The sequence below is a fragment of the Alexandromys fortis genome, unplaced genomic scaffold (assembly GCF_014885135.2).
Source record: "Alexandromys fortis isolate MF-2015 unplaced genomic scaffold, M_Fortis_MF-2015_v1.1 scaffold_45, whole genome shotgun sequence".
NCBI classification, from domain to species: Eukaryota; Metazoa; Chordata; class Mammalia; order Rodentia; family Cricetidae; genus Alexandromys; species Alexandromys fortis.
This window is the reverse complement of record NW_026067926.1, coordinates 9,036,928-9,052,884: the sequence shown is the minus strand read 5'-3', so window position 1 is coordinate 9,052,884 and position 15,957 is coordinate 9,036,928. Positions and strand designations below refer to the sequence as shown.

The 15,957-nt window shown below is 42.4% G+C and overlaps 1 protein-coding gene and 1 long non-coding RNA gene across 2 annotated transcripts in view; one reads left to right on the top strand and one right to left on the bottom strand.

The window, feature by feature from the left end:
* The window catches only part of Nucb2 (nucleobindin 2), a 35,776-nt gene extending 35,234 nt beyond the window's left edge, over positions 1–542 (top strand). Inside the window, exon 14 of the mRNA XM_050143259.1 lies at positions 419–542. Coding sequence (XP_049999216.1) covers positions 419–426 — 8 coding nt within the window. The 3' untranslated portion in view covers positions 427–542. The remainder of the gene's footprint in view (positions 1–418) is intronic.
* Positions 543–2,298: 1,756 nt separating this feature from the next.
* LOC126502352 (uncharacterized) overlaps positions 2,299–15,957 on the bottom strand; it is a 36,318-nt gene continuing 22,659 nt past the window's right edge. Inside the window, exons 2-4 of the long non-coding RNA XR_007591908.1 lie at positions 9,759–9,936; positions 6,568–6,726; positions 2,299–3,869 (exon numbers count right to left, since the gene is read on the bottom strand). This is a non-coding gene — a long non-coding RNA (uncharacterized lncRNA). The remainder of the gene's footprint in view (positions 3,870–6,567; positions 6,727–9,758; positions 9,937–15,957) is intronic.

The window sequence follows — 15,957 nt, the reverse complement described above, 5'->3', positions numbered from 1 at the left end:
TATGTAATTTTCCTTTATTTGTTTAGAGAAGTAAGCCATTACAAATTGATAACCATTTCCATTTTAAATACAGTCTATCTTCAGATGATTAAAATTCATGTTGCATTTTATATATTTGAAGAAATAGAGAAATCTACATTAAAGAAAATATGAAAAGTTTTCCAAAATTTTCATGAGTGACTATTTTTCAAATGCCACACAATTAGATGTTCATAATTAATGGTGCAGTGATTTATTAAAAATTATTTGTAATTCTTTATGATTATTTATATTGATCTTACTAGAGAACATGTTTATAATTTGTAATCTGTGATGAGTTCACCATACTTTTAAAAAGTAAAATTTGTATCTTTGTGTAAAAGAACATTTGGAATAAAGGAAGATATGTTTAAAATGTAAGCATACTTCTTTTGAACAGACACATAAAGTCCTGACATCTGCCAGAACTTGGAAGAGAACTGTTAACTTCTGTTTCACCTTTCAACATCCCGTCTTTAATCTCCACTCAATAAATACTTTAAAGCACATTTGGAATAAATGAAGAGACCTTGAAAGTGAGAACATAATTTTTTATTTTTTCACGCGGATATTTAAGGATTGAAATATTAAGGATTGGGTGACCAGTCTCAATGTGGGATTCTATTAAAAAGGAAAAGGGAATGTCCTCCCAGAACCAGAACAAAAACAAACTCAGCCACCCCTCTTATTGTTCTTCATTTGTTGTTAGTGGGTCAAGGGCCACATCCCATAGTTTGATGACACCGTCCTTATGTAGGTGAGAGAGCTCTGCCGTGGCTGGAGGACAGCCTGCTGTCACTCTGAGGGTGGTTTTCTTTCATGGGTGCTTATCTTCCTCTCTCAGCAAACCCTTTTTTGATATTCATGGGTATTCCCAAAAACCATCTTCCCCAGTGTTTCTGGTGACTTCGGCCTATTTTTAGCACCCCACCCTCTAGAAGGCTTCTGTTGAGTAGCGTCTGCCCCCACATCAGAGTTTCTTTATTCATGTGCCTGCCTTCTACCCCTCTGTGTAACAGAAAACCAACAACGGTTTAGAGTAGACAGAAAGTCTCGCTCTTTCTCTAAGGAAATCTCGGAGGAGTGTGGAAGTCTCCACTGTCCTACTCTGCCGCCCTCAGTGTGTGATTTTGTCCTCAAACCACTTCACTCTCTGTCTGTCACGGCAATGGGGAAGGGCAGGAAAAGGGACTTGAGGAATTTTCCAGAAGAACTCAGCAGTATTTGAATTTACATCTCCCATATTTTCACTGTCTTCGTGTGTTCAGGACCATACCTGAATGGACTTTAGGAAGGATGTTCTACTTGGCTGGCAGCCTTGGTCTGTGTTCTACGACTGCAGGTCACATGGTGCTCCTCATTGTCCTGCAAGCTGAATAACCAACCCACAAGGGAAGTGACCAGCCTCAATTTGGGATTCTCTTATAAAGAAAAAGGGAATGTTTAGGGGACACCTTTTGGTCTTAAATCAACCCCAGTCAGCTTTGTTCATCATCCACATTTCTGTCTGCACTCCCCTGAGACAGGAAACACCTCTTGAGCTCCAAGGAGCAACTCCCCAATCATCCCTACACATCAGCCCCAACACCATGGCACCATGGTTTCACTCTGTTGTCCTCTCAGTCAGGTTAGGCCATTGCTCCTTGTCTTTCTGCACCACACACAGGATGCCTGGGCATGGGGGAACTGCAGCAGGATTAGAGGAGGGATTGACATATGGGCTGGGAGGTAGCATGGGGACGCATTTGCCTGCCCTGAGCAAGGAAGGCCCTTGCTAACCCCCAGAACTGCAAGAAAATTAAAAAGCAGAAGAAAAGAGTCAGGAATGGGATAGCTGATCTTTAGTGTTTAAAAGGTACTATTTGACAAGAACAGTGGCTTTTGCAGCAATGTGTGCATATCCCTTTGCTTGCCTGTCAGGCAATGTTGATTGACATTTCTTAGAGTAGCTCCCTCCTCTCAATGTCCTCAGAGGCCGTGGGTTCTGTCTAGGAGATTTTTATGTTTATAAACATTAAGGGACTTTACAAAAGATCTCCTACTGGGCTGGCAGCATTAGCCCATGCCCTACTACTACAGGCTTCAGGCTCAAGGCTTGCTTTAGGCAACAGCTGTGGGCATTGTTAGGTTGATCATGTTTTGCTTTGTTTCATTTTTGCCAAATAGTTTCAAAAGTCTTAGCAGGTATCTTGGGTTTCTTTCCCTTCCTTTTAATCACTTTGATGAGCAACTAGTAAGAGGTATAGCTTTTGTTAATAATAATAATAATAATAATAATAATAATAATAATAATAATAATAATAGTAATAATAATGTTTTGAGACAGACTCGCATGCTGGCTAGGTACTCACTGTAGAGCCCCAGGCTCATTTTTGGCTTATGTCAGTCCTGCTGCCTCAGCTTTCCAAGGACTGGGATTGCAAGTATAAGCCTGGACGTTTGGTTAGAGGTATGGTTCCAGCAGTTTAAACCCAGGTTAGTTTTGTTTCTCCTGGATTTCTGATGGTGTTGATTGAATGCAGAGCTGTCAGCATGCTAGATAAGCACTCTGTCACTGAGTGACATCCTCTGTGACATTTTTGAAGAAAGGATCACATCATTTGCTGGCCTCTATGCTTGCTCCTTCTCTGGGGTCTTCACCCAGGGTACCTCCTGGGGGCTCTTTGGACTATAGGATTGGACGGGTTGACAGCATCCTTCCTTCACTGGGTCTTTTCCCTGGTATGATTTATTACCACTGGGAAGAAAATGACTTTTAAAAAAAGATTTAACTGTGTTTATTTTATGGATATGGATGCTTTCCCTGAATGTTTGTCTGTGCATCATATGTGTGCCTGGTGCCCAGGGAGGTCAGAAAAGACCATTAGATCCCCTGGGACTGGAGTTAAAGATGGTTGTGAGCCACCATGTTGCTGGTGAGAATTAAACCTGGATCCTCTCAAAGATCACTAAGTGCTCTTAACTGCTGAGCCCTCTCTCCAAGGCAGAAAATTCTTAAGGGGGAATCCTTGGAAAGGCTGAGGAAGCTTCAGGTCCCAGAATCTTTGCTTACTCCCAGGATGGGAGGACAGCTGTGGTTGAGTGTTTGAGTTCTTCGGGGCTCTAGATTTGAGCACTTCTCAGTTTATACCATCGTTACTGTTTGTAACACAGCCTGAATCATACTTACATTGTGGCTTTACTGAATCCTTTTTCCTCAACCAAGACACCCCCTTCCTTCTTTTTGTGGTGGCGGTACTTAAACCTACATGTGGCCTTGTGCCCATTGAACATGTGCCCTTGGTGGTGTGCTGGTAAATTCCTGTCATCCTAGTGTTAGGAAGGCTGGGGCAGGGTGGGGATGTAGGGGTGTGTGTACCTTGAGTTTGAGCTACATGACAAGACCTTGTCTCAAAAAATAGGCGATGAGATTTTCTCTAAGAGGGTTCTCATTCTCTAGCTAGAAGGGGATTAAAAAGTATAGATAGCTCACGGAATCTTTGGGAGGTTTTCAGATTTTTCTTGAAGAAATAGATCTAGGGCCTAGGATGGAGTTCAGCTTGCAAGAAGCCCAAAACTGCATAAACTGGGAACAGTGACACGCGCATATAATCCCAGCTCTTCAGAAGCCTAGGAAGAATGATAAGAGGTTCAAGGTCAAAAAAGTTCAAGGTTATCCTCTGGTACCACGGGAGAGACCCCCCTCCCCCTCACAAAAAGAAAAGATAAAGAAACAGATTAAGGTGCCTCACCACAAGAGCAAGCTCCGATAAGCTGCTGCCTTGGGCATAACCAACAGCCAGGAAGCTGCCTGCTGTGGCTGGAAACCTGGACCCTTGCCAGCTTCAGAACCTCACCAGCTCTGCCAGGTGCTGTGGACACAAAGGTGAAGGACTCACTTCCTGTTTCCATGACCACATAACTCCAGTCAAAGTCTCAAGTAAGTATGCCTGACTCACTAAAAGATTAATATCTGGAGCCCTCGCTGTACTGGAGGTTGGGAATGACAGTGTTTGCTTTCTTACCTCTATGTTACAGGAATGGGGATGAAAGGACAGTGTTTAACCTTGTTGCCTGTTGTAGGAATTGTTATCATTGAGCTACCCATCCACTTTAGTGCTTCAGAAGTTTTATGCCGCATTCCTATGACTGCCATTTTTGTTTTGTTTGCTTTTGAGACGGGACCTCACTGTGTAGCCCTGACAGGTCCGGAACTTGCTGTGTAGACCAGGCTGGTCTTGAATTTACAGAGATCTGCTTGCCTCTGCCTCTGAGACCAAGTTTCTCATTATCTTTGATTGATGAATGAGTCCTAATCTGTTTATAAGCAAATACACTGTTCTCCTCATGAATGCTTATTGCTGTCACAGAAGAGAAAATAATGGAGAAATGCTGTTTGTGGTAAGGAGTGTGCTGGGCCTCTTCTGAAAGTAGTTACCCTCCTCAAGCCAAGGCTGTGTGGGCTAGTCATCTAGGAAGCTGCTGGTGCAGTCTCCAGCATGCTCACTAGCGAACATGTTACTGCCCAGTCTAGTAGCATACATCTGCAATCCCAGCTCTGGCTAGGCTGAGGCAGAAGGAGAGGCTGTACTCAGTTGGAGGTCATACTTGAAGAAAGACTATGGACACATGCTGGCCATGCTTAGCTCAAGGGAGCTTATAGGGACAGACAGGGCAGTTCAATGGGTAAAGGGTATTTGTCACCAAGCCCGATGACCTCAGTTTGATCCCTGGGACCCACATGGCATTGGAAGGCAAGAACTGACTCCCGTAAGTCCTTGTGACCTCCACACACTCACTCCTGCCCAAACACCACAAAGAAATCTTTGTGTGTCTTTGTTTGAGACAGTGTCTCTTGTTATATCCCTGGTTGGTAAGAAACCTGCTGTGTAACCCAGGCTGGCCTTAGAGATCTGTCTGCTTCTGTTTCCTGAGTGATGGAGTTAAAGGTGTGCACCACTATGTCCAGCAGATATGAACACTTCTAGGCATGCTCAATTGATGGCATAGAAAGAGTGGGCAGCAGGCTAGGGAGATGCCTCCATAGGTATGCAGGATGGCTGTGCAAGCATGAGGACCCGAGTTCAAATCCCACGACTTGTGTAAAAGGTGTGGCATGTCTGCATGTCTGCATGCCTGCAACCTCAGCATTGGGGAACGAAGACAGGTGGATCTCAAGACCTCACTAATCAGCCAGTCTAGCTTCTGGTTCAGTGGGAGATCCTCTCTTACAGGAATAAGGCAGAGAACAATAAAGGAAGACACCTAGTGTCCTGCTCTGGTTTCCATATGCAGGTGCACCGACACACCTCTATGTATACATCACACATACCACACACAACACACCAATAAAACAAAACAAAACAAAACCCCTAAAGGTGGAAGGAAAAAAATTCTTCTATACATGCTTGGTTTCTATCCCCCCCCCCCAAATGTTTAGCTGATACCAAAGAAAAGCAAATTTGAAGATGTGTTAACATGGGCTCTTCGCTCTAAGGGCATCACCTGACCAGGCTGCTAATACTTTCTAATCATTGCACCCTCTTGTACACGCTTGATTTCTTCCTGTTTTAAAATAACAGATGCTTGCATTACTCTGTGGTTTACATGATGCTCAGGTTTTTCCTTCTGACTCTGTGTTCTTGTGGTGCGTGTGACACAACAGAAGGGCTCTCCCTACAGCCCTGCACCGTGAGTCTCATGTGGTTCATTAGAAACTTACATAGCTCAGCTCTCCAGTTTCAGCGCCTCGGCTCTCCTGTTTGATTATAGTCCTGTCTGTCTGTGCTGGGGCACTGCTCTGGTCCTTCCCTTCATGAGGAGTCCTTAGGCCAAGCAGCCTCTACCTGATGCTGCCCTTGTAGCCCCAGGTCTACAGTTGTGAGGCTTGCAGTGTCTGCTTCTCATTCTTTTTCCTCACGTCCATCCTTTGCAGAATTTTTGTCTGGCTTAACCCCCTTTCTCCCTGCTGCTTGGTCACTCTGAGCCCTGTGATGCCTTTGAACTTTTGGAGGCCATTTTGGACCTGTTTTTAGACCTTCATGGTCCAAGTCTGAGGTTTCCTGGATGGGCTGCATAAGCTTTTTTTCTCTTAAATCACAGATCTCAAAATTAAATATAGTAATTTAGAGGTGATGAGCACTTGAGACTTGGGAAATGGAGGCAGGAGGATCAAGAGTTCAATATCAGTATGGACAAAAAGAGACCTTTTCTCAAAACAAAACCAAAAATTAAACAGGTAAAAAGAAACATTTATTGACTGGAGATGTCAGCTTATTGGTAGAACACTTACCTAGCCTGCCCAAAGCCCTGGATTTGATTATCACCACACACACACACACATACACACATACACAAGTAGCGGTAAAAAAAAAAAAACCCTCTAAGACACATCTATATTTACACACCATACGTACACAAAAATTTGTGTATATAGCATTATGTTTTGCAAATTGAATATATTGGTGATACTGTAAAACTAAATTCACACCTGTTTTCACATATAAAGCACTTGCAAATTATAGTGATTTTTAAATTAACTTAGTTGATTAAAGAGTGAATGAGAAATACCTATTTTCTATATTGTGAGGTTTTGAGGATCCTACTTCTGGTGTGTACATAAAATTTTAATCTGTCTTGCAGCTGTCCTGAACAATCACGATACCGTCAAGGAGTCAGAGTGAGAGGTGAATTCCTTCATGTTCGTGCAAGATTCTCATCCCCAAGGACCTGCAAAAGAAGTCTTCCCTCAAATGAACTGCCTCAATGGAATTCTTACAGACTTGTGAGGCAAAGCCTCATAGCTCAGGCCGACCTTGATCTTGCAACCCGCTTATCCCTCTGCTGGAGCACTCAGTAGGCATATACCTCCACACCAACCACAAGATCAGTATTTTTCAAACTTGTTAGTACTTGTTGAGACTGAAGTCTAAAGTGTACTGAAAAGGACAGTTTGTATTTAATTTCTGAGGGCGACATGATGGAACAACAACTTGGAAGTGTGGCATTTGAAGCCAAGCAGGTCTTTCTTTTTTTTGAGATAGGGTCCTTGGAATTTGCCATGTAGTCCAGACTGGCCTTGAGCTGTTGGTGATTCCCCTGCTTCTGACTCTCTAGTGCGGAGCTTATAGGAATCCTCCATGTTCATCTTTTCTACTTACTTTAAAGCTTATTTCCTAATTAAGTAATTAGCGATGAATTCATAACCACTTCTCAAAGAGTCATAGAACTGAGTCAGAACAAGCCGCAGCAATTGCTTATGATGCCAATCTGAGAAATGTGAGCTTAAGCCTTCCGCACTGTCAGCCCATTTATTGAGAGAGCAACAGAAAACCAATAAAAATTTAAATTAAAACGTTTAGAGCCTTTCAAATATTGCTTATTGGGCAATATAGAAAAACAATAACCCTTCACAATGACAGATGTTTACAGGTTTTAATGGCGGTGTTTGACGGCACTGTCATTAGTGAAGGTCTTAACTGATAATAGTCCTGCACCTGCTGATGAGGCGTGCCTTGGACCAGCTTGGGCATCATCTTCATGACTGTACTTCTGCCTCCCTGCTCATTTTCCTGGTTACCCTTTCTGTAGCGTGTTTTGCTTGTAACTTGTTTTCCTCGTCTTGGAATTAAGCCTAGGATATGACACAGACTATGCAAGTTCTCTATTCTACCACCTAGCTATATCCTCAACTCTTCCTTTGGATGGGTGGGGTGTTTCTCCCTGTAACTTTGGCTGTTTTGGAACTCACTCTGTAGACCAGGCTGGCCTCGAACTCACAGAGATCCACCTGCCTCTGCCTTTCGAGTGCTGGGATTAAAGCATGTACCACCAACACCTGGCTCCCCAACATTTTTTGAAACATGCTTTTTAGGACTGTAAAAGTTTTTAAGGATCTTTATGACAATTTAACAATCTGGAGAAGCTGTGACCTCTAGAATTCATAGAACTCACACTTCAGTCCCAAAGCATTCATAAATATGGACAGCATGACAGGCTTTTCTTTTTATAAGGTCCCATTTTAAATGGTAAAAGATGACGGACTGCTAGCCTGTGGTGGCACACGCCTTTAATCCCAGCACTTGGAAGGCAAAAGCAGGCAGATCTCTGTGAGTTTGAGGCCAGCCTTGCCTATAAGAGCTAGTTGCAGGACAGGCTCTAAAGCTACAGAAAATCTGTTCTCAACTCGCTGCCCACCCCCCAAAAGATGATGACCACAGTCATTAGTCCCACTCCTTAGAGGCAGTGATGTCCTTCTGCAGCTCAGTGTGCCAGGGCTGTGAGGCTACTCCATCATCCAGAGTCTATAGCTTAATTCCTACACTGAATAGGAAATTCCATGGTCCAACCATAGTAAACCATCCCCAGCAACACTCTTGGCTGTTTTTTTAGGCATTCACGTTCAGGTGTCAATGTCCCACCAACCTTTATAGTTCTACCTATTGTCCTCTATCCTCATCACCAAGATAATTGAAAAGCTTCATTGTAGGGTTAAGCCCAGCCTTAGGGGGCGTGTCCGCCTCGGGCGAATGTTTACCTATAAATCTGTGGGGGGGGAAGGGCTCCTGTTCTCCGTGGGAACTGTGATACTGTAAATCTTATTTCCACATTAAAGCTGTGTATATGTTTTACAATCTGTTTGCATTCATTTACGCTGTTAAACTTCATTGAATATAACATGATACTGAGATGTAGCTCGTGAAATCTAACTTTAGGGGATCATACAGGATTGAATTTTCAGCAAGAAATAGCTAGGGTATATTTACAAATACTGATGCCGCAGTGAGTTTGAATACAAAGGAACTCAAAACTGCCCTGCTCATCCTAGAAAAGTGGTTCTCAACCTTCCTAATGCTGTGACCTCTTAATACAGTTTCTTACGGTGTAACCTACCAACCATAAGATTATTTTATTGCTGCTTCATTATTGTAAAATTTTGCTGCTGTTATGAATCATGCTGTAAATGTCTGATATTCAGGTATCTGATATGTGACCCCTGTAAAAGGATCATTTGACCCCAGAGGGGTTGGAGCCCACAGGTTGAGAACCACTGTTCTAGGAAGCGCTCATTGGCCCGGGGTTACAGGTTTTCCACCATGGGTGCTCATCTCACTCTGACACAGAACCATACGGTTTGCAGATATATCAGCAAGATCACATATTGACACACAAAGCATGAGGCACCCTCCTAATGCTAGGAGCATCAGTGGGGCTGCATACTTTCACCCAGGAACTCAAGGGAAACAGGAAGTCCCAATCCTTGTTTATATGAATTAATCAAGCTAAATAAGAGGCTGGCTAGAGCTCTAGCCTTGGCTTATAATCTATAGCAAGCAATTGATTTGGTTTTTGTTGTGCAAATCTGATTATCTATTTTTATCTTTATTAATAATGATAGTTTCTAAGCCTTTTCATATTCATTAATAGATTCACCACCCCCACTTTTGTGAATAGAGAACTGCCAGCCAGTACCATTTAACAAGGGTTAACATTCAGGACAGGCTCCAAAACCACAGAGAAACCCTGTCTCGAAAAACCAAAACCAAAACAAAACAAAAAACAAAAAACAAAAAAACAAGGGTTAACATAGACAGTGAGTCCAAAACTGAAAGGAAGTCCATGCCATAGTTGGGACTTTTCCAGAAGTCCCATAGATGGTCACATTGTCCAGGGCTGTGGATAACAGCCAAATGTCTGGCTGAACCTTTCCTCTGGAGACATTATAGCAGGATATGTGCAACAAGGCAATTGTGGAATGTTACCTTTATTCAGACCAGGTGGATGCCTGCAAGACAAGTCATCCAGCGCTTCCGTTTTCTGCTCAGAGACATGGAGCTCTTTAGAACTATAGGTCACGTCTTCCAAGGGGGGAATTCCATTCTGAAAGCAGGGCACCAGATTCTGACAGCATACTGGAAAACGTCTATCCAACAGGGTAACCTGTGAGTGATTAGAAACCAGAGAACCCAAGTGAGAATGTATTGATGATGTCTTAAAAAACTGTACATCCAATCCTTCCCAGACCCCAAATCCCTAAGCTGTATGGGCCATTCAGATGAGAGGGACACACACCAATGACAAGTAGGAATACTGGGTGATATCCCAGTATAGTTAAAGAGAGGGACTAGAAACATTCAGATCAGTTACCTCAGTCTGATATTTATAACTGTTACATAATAATTTAATAGCCAGATGGTTTTTGAGAGACTTTAAACATTTTATTTTTTAATTTTTCTAACAATACTTTTATTGATTATTTTGAAACTTCACACAGTACACCCCAATTACATTCACTCCCCAGTCTTCCCATGTCTTCTGTACCTACCTTGTGACTTTCCCAAAAATAAAAAGAAGATGAGAAGAAGAAGAAGAAGAAGAAGGAGAAGGAGAAGGAGAAGGAGAAGGAGAAGGAGAAGGAGAAGGAGAAGGAGAAGGAGAAGGAGAAGAAGAAGAAGAAGAAGAAGAAGAAGAAGAAGAAGAAGAAGAAGAAGAAGAAGAAGGAGAAAAAGAAGAAAATACTAAGTCTAATTTGTGTTTCCTATATACTCACTGGAGCATGGTCAAACTCCCAGTAGCCAGCCTCTTAAAGAAAACTGAGTTCTTCCCCACTCCAACCCCCATCAGAATCCATCAGCTGTGAAGAGCTATGATGCTTTAGCATTCCTATCATGATTTTTAATAGTTCTCTCTAATGACTTCCTGTCTGGATTGTTTCTTTTGTTGGGGTGTGGGGTGGAGTAGTTATCACAGAAGCCTTCTGTGTCTTTCATTCTTAACTATGAGTCTGCAAAAGATCCTAATGCAAAAGAAACTTCCTTGCTCTTTGTAGTCAGCAGCAGCATGGATTATGGACTTCCACGTGGACATCCCCATAGCCTTCAGTGGTAACATGGGCCATGGACACAAACATGGCCCCTGGCAGCAGCATGGCTCATGGACATCAGCATGGGTTCAGGTGACATCACAGACCATGAGGCTTTGGTGGTAACACCAGCCATGGACATCCACATGGCCTCAGGTGGCAACACTAGCCACATACATCAACATGGCCTTCAGTGGTAACATGGGCTACAGATATCAACATGACTCCTAGTGGGAGCACCGGGCATGGACATCATAAAGTTTTCAGTTACAGCACAAACCACAGAAATCAACATGGATTCAGGTGGCAACACAGATCATGAACATCCCTGTGGCCTTTGGTAGAAACATGAGCCATGGACATCAACATAGCCCTTGGCCACAGCATGGATCATGGACACCATTGTGACCCTTGGCAACACCCTGGTCCATGGACAGCAACATGACTTCAGAAGGCAACTCAGACTATTGATGTCCACTTAGCCTTTGGTGGTAACACTACTCCTGGACATCCATACAACTATGAATCCAGGTGTTTAGCTGTCAGCATAAAAACACAATAACAGCTAAGACAATATGTCTCCACTAGAGGCCAGAAACTCTGCTACAGTAGGCCCTAAGAAATGCAATATAGCTGAAGCACAAGACAAGAACTTCAAAATAGCAATTATGAATATGTTAGTGGTCTTTAAAGAGGAAATGAATAATTATTAAATCTATAAAAATGCAAACAGTGGAATGAAATGAGTAAAATAGTTTAAGACCTGAAAATGGAAATAAGAAAAATCCAAACTGAGGGAAAACTGAAAGTGAAAATTTTTGGGACTTGAGCTGGGTGGTGGTAGCACACACCTTTAATTCCAGCACTCAGGAGGCAGAGGTAGGCAGATCTCTGTGAGTTCGAGGCCAACCTGGTCTACAAGGGCTTGTTCTAGGACAGGCTTCAAAACTACAGAGAGATCCTGTCTCAAAAAACCACCACCACCACCACCAACAAAAAGAATTTAGAAACTTGAGAGGCAAGCCTCACTAGGAGAATACAAAAGACAGAAGAGAGAAACTCGGCCATTGAAGAGAAGATAGAAGAAGTGCATACCCCAGTCAAGGAAAATGTTAAAACTAAAAAAAAAAATTCAGGCACAAAACATCTAGGAAATCTGGGACACTATGCAAAAACTAAATCTGCAAAAAATAGGAATAGAGGAAGGAAAAGAAACCCAGGCCAAAGGAACAGAAATTATTTTCAGCAAGAACATAGAAGAAAATTTCTTTAAACTAAAGAAGAAGGTTCTAACAAGGTACTAGAAGCATACAGAACACCAGTTAGACTGTACTGGAAAAGAAATTCTCCATGACCCATAATATCTGAAACACTAAATGTACATAACAAAGAAAGAATATTAAAAAGCAACAAGAGAAAAGGAACAAATAACATATAAAGGCAGACCTATTAGAATAATACCTGACTTTACAAGGGATACTCTAAAAGCCAGAAGGTCCTGGACAGATATTCTATGGACTCTAAGAGACCACAGATGCCAATCCAGACTACTAGACTCAAAACTTTCAATCATGGCCGGGCGATGGTGGTGCACGCCTTTAATCCCAGCACTTGGGAGGCAGAGGCAGGCAGATCTCTGTGAGTTCGAGACCAGCCTGGTCTACAAGAGCTAGTTCCAGGACAGGCTCCAAAACCACAGAGAAACCCTGTCTCGAAAAACCAAAAAAAAAAAAAAACCCAAAAAAAACATAGGGAATAAATAATCCCAGACCAGCAAATCAAAGGTATTATGTGTAGGGACACACCATCACCACCAAAAAAAATAACAGGAATCAACGAACACTACTCATTATTAACTCTCAACATTAACAGTCTCAATTCTCCAATAAAAAGACAAAATGTGAAAACAGGTTTCATTCTACGTATCCAAGACACACACCTTAATATCAAAGATAGACATTACCTCAGGGTAAAAGTATGGGAAAAGATATTCCAAGTGAATGAACCCAAAAAGCAAGTTGGTGTACTAGTTTTACTATCTGGCAAAATAAACTTCAAACCAAAACTAACCAGAAGAGATAGGAAAGGACACTGCATACTCATCAAAGACAAATATACCAAGAAGGTGTTACAATTGTTAACATTATGCACCAAACATAAGGCTACCCAGGTTTATAAAAGAAACATGACTACAGCTTAACTAACATATTGATTCTAATATACTCATAGCATGTAACTTCAATACCTCACTCTTGCCAATAGTCAAGTCATCCAGACAAAAACAAAACAGAGGAATCCTAGAGCTGACATCATAAACTAAACGGACTTCACATATTTATAGAACACTTTACCCAGACATAAAAGAATATACTTTCTTCTCAGCAGCTCATGGAACTTTCTTCAAAATGGAATACATACTTGGACACAAAGTAAATATCAACAGGTATAAGAAAATTGAGATAATACTCTGCATCCTATCTGATCAACACAAATTAAAGTTGAATATCAACAACAACAGAAAGCTTTCAAACTCACGGAAACAGAACAACTCACTACTGAATAAAGAATGGGTCAAGACAAAAATTAAGAAATATATTGAAAGCTTTCTAGAATTGAGTAAAAATGAAACCCAATATACCCACATTTATGGGATGTAATGAAGGTGGTTCTAAAATACAAGTCCATAGCATTAAGTGCCTACATGAAAAACATTGGTCTGTGGGCCATGCTGTCACTGGGGGCCTCATTGGTGTCCGTAGCTTGTTGCCACTGGATGCTATGTTTGTCTCCATAACTCATGTTGCCTCTAGAGGCCATATTGGTGTCCTAGTTTATTGCCTCTGGAGTGAAGCACGATTAATAAAAACTCAGAGACAGATATTGGGGTTCAATCTGAAGACTAGAAAATCACTGTCAATTCTAGAGTTTTGGGAAGTTGCTTACAGTGCACTTCTTGTTTACTTAGGTAATATCCTTCTGGGGTCTTTGAAAAGTTGAAGACAAATAGTTATATAGTTTTCCTTAGTTATGATAAAAGATAAATTGGACATAAAACTTAAGACCCACAAAGATAGGATAGATGATAGAGTATTTTCCTTAATTTGTCAAATGTAAATGGACTAAATATTATAACTATAATTCTTGCTTGATAACTGTTTTGTATATGTAATTTTACTATGTTAAAGTTAAAAACTTTCCTTTTTGTTTGTAAAGAAAAGGGGAAATAGTATGGGAAGTCCTTTTGTATATGTGGTGCTTTTGTTGATTAATGAATAATCAATAAACTGTTTGGGCCGATGGCAGGGCAGAATAGAGCAAGGTGGGAATTACAAGCAGAGATAGAAGAGAAAAGAAGGCAGAGTCAAGGAGAAGCCATGTAACTGCCAAAGGAGACAGATGCTGGAGAGCCTTACTGGTAAACCATGAGCATTATAGTGATACATAAATTAATAGAAATGGGTTAATTCAAGATGTAAGAGTTAGCTAGAAATATGGAAAAGTTATTGGCCAGTGTTGTAATTAATATAGTTTCTGTGTTATTATTTGGGTCTGGGCAGCCGGGGAAATGAACGAGCAGTCTCTGTCAACAAAATGGCCACTGGCTCTTACATTGACCTCAGTCCATAAATGGTGATCCTCCCTCCAGGAAACCTCAGAATGAGACTGAGAGTGAGAACCGTCTCCTCCTGTTTTATAATCCTCTCTAGTTCTGGGATTAAAGGTGTACACCTCTACCACCTGGTTTCTATGGCAAACTAGTGTGGCTATTGGGATTAAAGGTGTGTGCAGAGGAGCAAATCCAGCGACCAGATCCAGAGTCAGCCATATCCACCAGAACAGGTACAGGGGAGTAACCACTGAGCAAGTGAGCCAGAGCCAGAGACCACTGAGGGTCTGGATATGAATCTAGGACCTTTAAGGGAGTAGATCTAAGACAGGACCCCTGTGGGTCAGGGTGTGAGTGTAGGACCTCCCAGGAACTAGCCCTGAGACAGGACTTCTGCCAGTCTGGGTATGAGTGAACCTGGGACCTCTGAGGGAATAGGCAGTAACCAGACATCTTGGTGGGGCCAGGTGTGAGTCTGTGTCCTCAGAGGGAGTAGGCCTGAGCCAGAACCTCTGTAGGTCTGGCCATTAGTCTGGGACTTCAAAGGGAATAGGCAAGAACCTGGAACCTCTGTGGGTCTGAGCATGAGTCTGGGACCTCTGAGGGAGTAAGCAGGTCCTCCGTGGGTCCAGGCACACCCGAGCCTGGGACCTCCAAGGCAGTAGACTGAAGCCAGAAACCTTTCCAAGTCCAACTCCAACCAGGGACTTCTGCAGGAGGGAATCCAGACCAGGATTTACAGATACAGGTCAAAGTCGGTATCCTAGGCCACATTTACCTCTAGGCAAGGAACTCCACCTGGGGCAACAAATTCCACAAGGGTGGCTCTGAACAAGCTACCTATTACAGAAAGGGCCTAAGGAAATAAACTCCACCTGGAGCAGAAGCCAGGAGCAAATCCAGTCCTGGGAGCCAACCCAGTCCCAGGACACTGGCGGATCAGGATTGAGCCAGTGACCGGATCCAGAGTCAGTGATCTCCACCAGAACAGGTTCAACTTCAAGCCAGAGACTTCTGCAGGAGGGGATCCAGACCAGGATTTATAGAAACAGGGCAAAACCACAACCTAGGTAGGCCAAAGTAGGCCTGAGACAGCAAACTACAAGTGAGCAGAGCAAGGCACAGGTGCGCTGAGCTATCGCCAGGAACCCAGAGTAACCAATGGGAAACTAGAACCGTGACACTGACTGTATCACGAGGAACAACCATCTGAGCTTTGGATTCACTGCACATAGAAGATTATCCAACAGAATCTCAGACAGCTCCAACCACACCTATTAGAGTAAAAGGTGAGTATAAAAGGTAAGATCACATGCTACACCACAAAGAGCAACACAGCACCAGTAAAACCTAAAGACCCTACAACAGCAACACCTGAACAACCAAATATGGATGAACCAGAAGAAAATGAACTAGAAATAACTTCAAGAGAATGTTAGAAATTCTTTAAGATGAAATAAGAAATTCCCTTAAAGAAATTGAGGAAAAGACA